This window comes from Lactuca saligna, chromosome 7 (assembly GCF_052625555.1).
Source record: "Lactuca saligna cultivar CGN05327 chromosome 7, ASM5262555v1, whole genome shotgun sequence".
NCBI classification, from domain to species: Eukaryota; Viridiplantae; Streptophyta; class Magnoliopsida; order Asterales; family Asteraceae; genus Lactuca; species Lactuca saligna.
Genome location: NC_136423.1, coordinates 62,503,695 through 62,513,315, shown reverse-complemented (window position 1 = coordinate 62,513,315; position 9,621 = coordinate 62,503,695). Strand labels below are relative to the sequence as shown.

The following is a 9,621-nucleotide window of genomic DNA, read 5'->3' as shown; positions in this document are numbered from 1 at the left end:
TAAAATTTATATTTAAGTTGACCATGTAATGTTATATTTTAATTAATAATTTAAGTATCTTATACAAATTGTTCCAAAATTATACATTTACAATGATAAGGGTTTACATCCAACAATATATTAAAATTAATAAATTAAGTATAATATGTTAAAAGTTAAAACATAATTTTATAAGTAAAAGTAAAATATTATTTTAATATTAAAATTTAATTTATATATGATTACACTTTAAGTTTAATATTTATTTAACCCACTTTACCAAATTATAACTATTGTTATAAAGAAATTGAAAAGTCATGGGAGTTTCAAATGAATGTGGTGAAAGGAAAAAAGAATGGGAGTTTCAAATGAATATGGTAAAAGAAAAAATGTTTCATTATATATATATATATATATATATATATATATATATATATATATATATATATATATATATATATATATATATCGTATGCAATTTTTTGGGGTGTAACAAAATTGAATTTGTGGTCCCTGTAGTATGTAATTTTTTGTTGTTTTAGTCCAAACCACGACTTTTTTGAATTAGTTGTCCTTTTGAGGTCGTTTGCTTGTGATTTTGGTCCTTCGGTAACTAAAAAGACTAAATTTCCCTTATTATACTTATTTTCCATTTTTCTTTTTTTCCTATAACTATTTATATATAAAAAAATAAAAATAGGGGCCCACATTCTCTCTCTCTCTCTCTCTCTCTCTCTCCCCGATAAACTAAATCGCACAAGCCCCGTCTTCTCTCTCTACAACTAATCTCCTCCTTATTCTAGCAATTTTCCGATGGAACCAAACGGTAAGAACGCTAGAGCAGTGCCACTGACACCGTCAAAGTCGAAGCATTCTAGCAAGTCAAAGCTACCATAGAATGTAAACCCTAACGTTACTAGCCATACTCTGAAAGCCTTGAATTCCCCATCAGTCAGATCAGCGACTAAAGTCCAAAAATCGGCGATGAAGAAACCTAATCAGATCTCTTCGCCTTCTCCCAAGAACAAGAATCGAGAGAGGAAGTTTGTGGTGGCGAAGAAGAATTTGAGAAGAGACAAGGATAAAACCCCGATTTCAGTTGATTGTAAGTGTAAGGCTAATGGTAATTTGGACAAATGCTTGTGTGTGACATTTCTGAGACATCCGGTGATAAGAGGAGAAGGAAGAAACTGTTGGATGAAGCAAGAAAGAGTAATCTTGAACCTAGATCTGGAAGAGTTTTAAATTTGGTCAAGGCCTTCGAGAATATTCTCACATTACCATATTCAAATGAGGATGAACTCGAAGATCATATAAACAATAATCCTAAGAGACGATTCTCATTTACTTCATTCAATCCATCTGATCTCTTACTCATTGCAGAAAATCTAGGGTTGTCTTCTTCACTTGATGGCAACCATGGGAGGTTGGTTGATCATCATCTAAAAACTTTGCCATGAAATTTCTATTAAACATGCTTAATTTCGATTCTAAATGGGTTTATTTCTACATTTTAGCACTTCAAACAGGATTTCAGGAAGTGGTCGTCAAAGTAGAAGAAATGTAAGTCATCATTCATCATTATTTTTCTAAAATCGAGATCGTTAATTCTTGTTTATGTTGATTTATTAACTTTTATTCTACTATGCAGAGTTTTGATTCATCATCTTTAAGTTTTGGAGGCAACAGATGGAAAAGACGAACACTCAAGGCCACCTCCCAACGACCTTTCAAGCTTAGAACAGAGGTTGGCATTTACATTTTACAGTTCACTTATAAGTTACAACACTTGTACCTTTTAAAAATCTCTTGAATTGAGCACATTAACTCATGAATCTACAGCAAAGAGGAAGAACAAAACAAGAAGAGTTCATGAAGAAAGTCAAGGAGATGATAATTCAACAACAAAAGCAATGGATTCCCATGAGAGAGAGAGAGATGTGGGCCTTTTATTTTCTTTTTTAATTAAACTAAATAAAAAAATATCAAAAGGGCTTACCACAAAGCCAAAAAAGTTGGGGTTTAGACTAAAACCCCAAAAAAATTCATACACAAGTACCATTTTTGTAGTTTTGTATATATATATATATATATATATATATATATATATATATATATATATATATATATATATATATATATATATATATATATATATATATATATATATATATATATATATATAGAGAGAGAGAGAGACGATGGAATTGAAAAACAAGCAAACAGATATTTTTCGTTGGCCAATCAGGAGAAGAGAGAAGCAGGAAAGGCTCTCCGCATGGGACCAAACCACATCCAACATATGGTGTTCCAAGATACGATTTCTGCTAAATCAACATGCCGCAATGTGAGATTCAATGTACATCTTCCGACCTTACAAGTTTAACTATTTGGTAAAACAATTTCAGTCTCAGAGTGGGATGGATGTTAATGCACCTTGGATTGATTAAGAAGAAATTAACCCAATCAAACATGTTTTTGATTAAATAAATTGGTTTGTTATTAAAATTTCGGATCTAATACCAACCGATATTGATTTTTATTTTATATTTATTTAACCTTTAAATTAAAAAATAACAAAACAAAAAAAAAAAAAAAAAAAAAAAAAAAACACGATTGCATTTGTAACTTATTTAATTATATCTAAACTTTGTTTGGACATTAAAGTGGTAGTTATTTTTCCTTTGAACTTTGAGTTGTTATTTGATCGATCCACGTCATCCCATTTATTTAGCAAGTTCCATCGAGTTAAAAATATCAGAACCAGTATCCAAATCCACCCCGATCCATTGAGGCTTAAGATGCGTTCTTGAGTTTATAAAAAAGGAAAGGAATTTTACTGTCAAATGACGTTTTTACCCATAAAGGAAACTGTCAGCTATAGAAGGCCAAGGGTAAAAGGCTAAAAGCAGTCTTTTACCCTAGACAAAAAAAAAAAACTTGGGAACAAGGTGTTAAAGAATTTTGCAGCTTTAATATCGTTGATTCAAGACTAATTAAGGCTTCTCATTGTTTTAAAGTAAGCACATATTTAAACATATCTACTATTTTACTAATACTAGTAGCTTAATACATATAATGAATGTCAAAGAGACTGATGACATGAATGAAGGGTAGGATTGCTAACACATCACACAAGAGCAAAGTCAAAGTCAACCCCTCGTAACACCATTTCTCATACACCCTGAAAATAGATCAATTTCATTAAGATTAGAAACACCAACATTTTATATTTCTTCTTTTTTCATAGAGGTCTTAGATATAACAAATTATTTTGATTTTTTAGGAAATAATTTTTTTAATAAAACTGTAGTTCCTTTAAGAATCACAGGAAAGTACCAATATAAATTTCAAGATATCCAAAAAAGGAAAAGGAGCATTTTTTTTAAAATTACGTTAAATACGCATTAAAAAAATAAATAAAAAAAAAAAAACTTTTCAGGGCTTTTTGTTACTTTATTGCATATTTTCGTGCTTTATATATTTTTAATGGATGAGTTTTTCAAAAAGTGGAAAAAAGAATGCTTACGTCAGCAGATGATGATATGATGGAATCCCTTTCAGAATTTATAAGTCCACTCAGCCTCCTACAGTACACAAATCATCTCATTAAAATATATATATACACCGGTATCAGTTTCAGCCTCAGTCCAATACACGCAAAACACAGTATAATTTATCTGTTCTGTTTTGTCATGTCCTAAATAACAAAAGGAGCCAAAAGAACTACCTTGGTTTCTCAGACTTTGCAAGGTGCTTAGACATGATAGATGCCTAGAAAAATTTATTAATTTTAAACTTTAGTTTGTATTGTGATAATAAGTAATAAGATTTAGGAACAAAATGAGGATCTTTAATTTTAAAAAACCTGTTCTTGGATTATACTTCTAGCTTCAACAAGTTGAGCTTCTAACTCAAGCTCTCTTTCAGTTGCTTCAGAAGTGACTTCAGCTTCTTTTTGTGCATCTTGTAGCTGACCCATTCGTTCCTTTACATTCAAACATTAAAAAAAAAAAAAAACTAAATACTTTTTTTTTAATCAATCACAACAAAAAGAAACAAATGGATGAAAATCATGAAATTACCTTAATTGAAGCCACTTTGTTTCTTAGAAATGCTTCTATTTGATCTCTACCCATATTAAATGGTAGGTCGAAGACATCCTGATATTCATAATTCATAAACTTTCAATTTATCTCATATAAGGAGGGCATTTTCGTCTTTTGCACAAAAAAAATATTTGGTCATACCGTTCTCCCACCCAATGGGGATTGTGTGGGGTCCACATCCCTAACAGGGGAAGGATGTTTAGAAGAACCATTTGGAGCATTCAAGAAGTCACGCATATCCACCTATAAACACAATATATGTAGAAAATAGTGTAAAGAAAAAAAGAGATTTATATAAAATAGTAAAATATAATATTTTCATACATTTTTTATTCTATAAAAGTTACAATAATGATAAAATACCTGCATTGATCGTAACAATGCCCTCAGATCAGCATTCTCTGCAACTAACTCTTGATTTTTTGCCTCATATGCATCCACCTAAATGTATGCAATAAGTATATATAAATAATAAATTGAAGTTAAAGAAATATAGATTTATATAATTATAACATATTAAGAATTAACATACAATCTTTTTATAGAAATCATTGTCAGCTTTCTTCCCATTCCATGTCCCACGTTGTCTCCCTTCTTTCTGTGATGGATGAAGGAAAATTATAGTAAGAAGTCTCAAAATTTGAACTGAAAAATATAAATATGAATATAGTCAAAAACATTGACCAATCACCTGAAGTAAATTCATTATTTCCATGCCTGATCTGGATTCCTTCTTTTTCTCCATCATAACTTGATTAAGTCGCTCCTGTAAAGAAACAAAATTTCTTACAAAAATTTGTGGGAAATATAAAATGGAGATGATGGGATTAGGAGAGAATTATATTTATACCTGCAACTTAATGTACTCTTTTTCTTTTTTCTTCATCTCATGTATCTGTTGAGTTCTTACTTGCTTTTGCAAGATCATGTGTTGAAAATGGTGAGTTATAGAAATAAATAAGATGAAAATCAAAAAGGGGGATGTTGGATGCATAAAACCATACCTGATTTCCAATAACCATTCTTTGAAATTCGTCTCTTTCCTGCTGCAACTTCTCGATTTGGCCCTTAAGTCCTGCTTTTGCTTTAGCTTCCTGATCATAATAAATGATAATCAAACAACTATATGATACAAGTTAATAGCTATATATGTATGTATACAGTATACATAAGCATATTATATATATACAAACACATTACAGTGCGGGTAATTGTTGCTATTTCTCTATCTTTAGCAGACAACTGTGACTCCAGTCTCTCTACTTTGGCCTCTAGTCTTGATATATCAGATGAAAGTCTGCAAGAAAATTGCAAAAGAGATAAGCATAATCTTAGTCTTGCATTGTATCATGTATTGCTTTCTGCTTTCAATCCAATAAAGTTAGTTTTAAATTTTAATCCACATGCTTGTTGTAAGCCATATAACAACAGTACTCCATTCCAGAATAAGAGATACAGTGTGGCTTTTGGAAATGAACAAATGAATATATGAAACCCTAAAATTTAATGGTTTAATTTGTTTTGCAGGAACAATCAATATGGTGACTAGGCATTCCACCTCATTCAACTCTTTCATTAAACTAGGCATTGTGGATGATCTAAGGACTTCACATATTAACTTCTCAAATTGAAACTTATCCCTAATTTTGTAAAAGAGATTCTTAATTGATGAATCTCCTGTGTAAAGGTTAGATACTTTAGATAGAAAAGTTCACCTTTGTCTCTGATCATTGGTAGATTCTCGAAACTCTATATCACGTTGCCTCTGCTGCAAGAGTGAGTATAAACAATTGCAAGTTCTTGCAATCGAAACCTAAACAAAAAAATATATATGTAAAGACAGAGTATATAAATTAAACAACAAATCACATATGAAGTCAAAATGTACAAACCGGATCAGTTGCAAACAGATCCAGAGAAGCTGGAAATCCAAATGTGACTAGAGTCTGGTTCAAATACTTCGCACAATGATCCAAATTATCAACATCAGCAAATGTGTACTCACTGCAAAAAGGTACGGAATATTTAACGAAATTTCGCAGGTGAAATAAAACCCTAACTCCTCGTAACAGTACAAAAATAACCAAAATTATAACAAAATCGATGAAATTTTACCTAGCTCCGAAGCTGGACTGTGTAGGTAACAGATCGAGACAACAGATTCAGGAAATGTAAATCAATCAGCTAGAGAAAAGATTTTAAATATATATAAGATGAAATTAATTTTATAGATGAACGATTATACTCTGAGATCGAAGTTCGTAGTGTCAGTTGATGCCATTGTTGCGAAGTGATGGAGTTCAGGACATTCGTCTCGCCGGCGCGGGAATGCAAGAGAGGAAGAGGCGTTTGAAGGTGCTGACGACCGGTCAAGTGGTGTTTGAGAAACTGTTGATAGATCAGGATTGTGGTTGCTTTTGAGGTGTGATAAAACAGTGAAAGTTTGAAAATTGAATTGCACAAAGTAAAAAAGGGTGCTCGGATTTTTTTTTTTAAAGTATGTTTAAAATGCAAATACATAAGTTTAGAATTTACAACGAGCATTTGAATTTTGAAAGTTATACTATATATTTAAGTTTAATTTAATACTATGAGGCTATTCTCCCAAATTATTAATCACAGCCCTTCAAATTCATAGAAGTTTTAATTTTAGCCGCCTTAAACTCAATATTTACGGTTTTCAGGTAACCGACTGCGGCGGTTTCCTATCCACCTTCGTCTGCTCCGGTTTCCTTGCGCACGATCACCTCCAAAAGCTCCCAACCACACTTGCTTCCTCTTCTTCTATACAAATCAATATCGAATAACACTAACCTCTTCGTCACCCATCTGAAATTGAGTCAAAATTCATACAAAAAAATCATCAATTTTGTGTGATTAGGGCTTGGGTATTTTAGGTGGGGTTTGTATCAAGGTAGGAGAAGGTTTCAAATGTATGGTCAAACATCTTGATTGATTTCGGATCTCAATCATCTACATAAACTATAAATATTATCCTTATCTTCTTCTGATTTGGGATAACGATTTGGCTTCACTTTTGTTTTAATCGAAGCATTTTTGTGACAACCTGGAACTTCTATCTTGTATAACTATTCAATTAATTAATGTTAAACTCATTTCTGTCAACTTTTAGTACTAATTAAGAGTTCGTTTAAATGTTCTAAGCTCGAGTACAACCAAGGTTGAGATTAGGAATGAGTTATCGAGGTCGTAAAGTAGCATTTCGGGCCATACACTCCTTTATGAGGAGTGTACGGCCGCACACCCACCCCATGGCCGCACACTCGGGGTGGTGGGTCACCCACCCCTATATATATGAGAAGACCCCATTCCTTCATTTCTTTCTTTGACTGCACACCACTATTTTCTCTCTCTAGATTCTTCAACCAAGAACCCTCCAAAGGCTCCAAAACACGTAAATAATTCATCCTTTAGCTTGTTATACTTGAAAGACCTCTTGATTCTTCATGTTTCAACATTGTTCTTCGTCCTTTGAAGGAGTACGGCCGCACACCTTCATAAGGTTGGTCGTAGACACCTTAAATGCCCTCCAAAGTGAGAGTCTTGCCTCTATCATCTAATTGGACATGTTAAACCTTTGATCCTAGCCTTGATTCACCTTAAAATCGACCATTTTAGCATAAACATAAAGGGTATATGGTCGTACACCCCTTGTACGGCTGCACACACCTCCTAGGGCCGTAAACCCGCTTGGATGATCTTTATTGGCCTCAAACTTGCATTATAACTGAGCAAGGGACCTAGACCACTTCTCGAAGACTAGTTAGGACCTTAGAAACACCTCAAAAACACATCCCTTCATGAGTGTACGACGGTACACTCATGGGCCGTACACTCGTGGCCGTACATACCCTTAGGGTAGTCGTACACCTCCCTCATTCGATCACATATGGTTTTAACACCTAGTTCAAGTGTTTCCAAGTCCTTATAGTGATTTCCTATCATGTCTAGTTGTGAAATACCCTAATCTAATACATATATGTGCTATTATATGTTAAATAGGATCTGTTTGTGTTCGAGACTTCAGTTGACACTCAGCATCCATATCGACCTTACATTCGAACCCCACGTCAAACAGTGAGTTCATACCCCTATGCTTTTTAATGCTTTCAAACGTTTTCAGGGGGAATACAGGTCAAACACAAAAGATTTTGTGACTAAATCAAAAATGCTTTCAACAAGTAAAACTTATGCAATTGGCACAAATCAACGGATTTTCATAAGTCACTTAGATATTTTATCCATTTTGTATTATGCAGAGCATAAGGGTCGTTTTCTAATCAAATTTGCATAGTTTCCAGAACATATCACGAACATAACTTCTCAGTCAAACTATAATAGGTATAGTTTGGGGGATTGTTTTACCAGTTTTACCGATACAAACTACTTACATGGTTAATCTTATAAACTATGACAGATTTAGTTTATGACACACAGCACTACAAGAGTACAATAACTAATAATTATTTAAGTATAATTATTTTTACTCTACAAGACATACATCGAATTTGAGTACAAAAGAACATTACATATTACATATTATTACTTGTAAAGTCGTTAACCTAGCTGGGAGATAAGTCCTTGGGCGCTTACAACATTAACTAAGTGGAGGACTACCCATATGAACCAGAGTCTCCGGAAGGGAGAACGTGGCTTTTGTGTATAGATCTATACGGGATTGACTATCCCGTACCTTGCTGCTAGCTACAGTCGGACCGGCAGGTCTACGGGTGACAAAGTCTTTAATGATATCGGCGTCCGATTCACGTCGTATCAAGTTTAGTATGGTCATAAAACTTGCCAATAGTAACGACACATTTACGTAATGATATATTGCTCGTGAACAATTGCTTTAATCATATAGGTATGGATAATACTTATGCCTCACAGTTTCAGAATAATTAAAGCAACAACACACATACAAGGGAAAATAAGGGATTTTTCCAGTTAAACTTCAGTACCTTACTTTCTGGTAGTAACCAGGGTTTTCAAAACAGCACGTACCTTACATACTGGTGGTAGCCAGGGTTTTCAAAACGAATCACACTTTACATGCAATAGCAAGCAACCTTTTATACAAATTCAGTGACTAGTTTTCATTACAAAAATATGTTTGTGAACTCACCAGCTTTATGCTGATACATTTTCAAAATCGTTTATATTCTCAGGACAACAATAGACAGGTACTCTTGCCAACTTTTGGAAAAGACGGAGCATTTTGGAGTCTTGTCTTTATCTTTTGCTACTTTTGATGTGTACGAACTTGGTATCAAACAAAATGTAAATATTCATATTATATTGTAATGGTTGTGTTTACTTTGATTACTATGATGCAATTGTTGTGATACTATATATGACGTCCTCCACGCCCAAGACATTTCCGCCGTTTGTTTTATGGTTTGGGGGTGTGATAGATTGGTATCAGAGTTATTGTTTATAGTGAACTTAGTATACCGAACCTTACAAGGTATACAACTATAAACACTAAGGGGATGAAGTGCTCTGAACTAAA

The 9,621-nt window shown here is 33.1% G+C and overlaps 1 protein-coding gene across 1 annotated transcript; it reads right to left on the bottom strand.

Moving 5' to 3' along the window:
- Positions 1-2,933: 2,933 nt before the first annotated feature.
- Positions 2,934-6,525, bottom strand: LOC145003806 (uncharacterized). The gene is made up of 16 exons (XM_078962719.1): positions 6,334-6,525; positions 6,204-6,220; positions 5,981-6,092; positions 5,804-5,901; positions 5,289-5,385; positions 5,093-5,182; positions 4,939-5,001; positions 4,780-4,854; positions 4,621-4,686; positions 4,452-4,529; positions 4,230-4,331; positions 4,065-4,142; positions 3,848-3,967; positions 3,710-3,753; positions 3,509-3,566; positions 2,934-3,163 (listed from the first exon to the last, which is right to left on the bottom strand). The coding sequence occupies exons 1-16, from the start codon at positions 6,367-6,369 to the stop codon at positions 3,155-3,157; spliced, it is 1,143 nt and encodes a 380-aa protein (XP_078818845.1). The 5' UTR covers positions 6,370-6,525; the 3' UTR covers positions 2,934-3,154.
- Between the last annotated feature and the right edge of the window lie 3,096 nt (positions 6,526-9,621).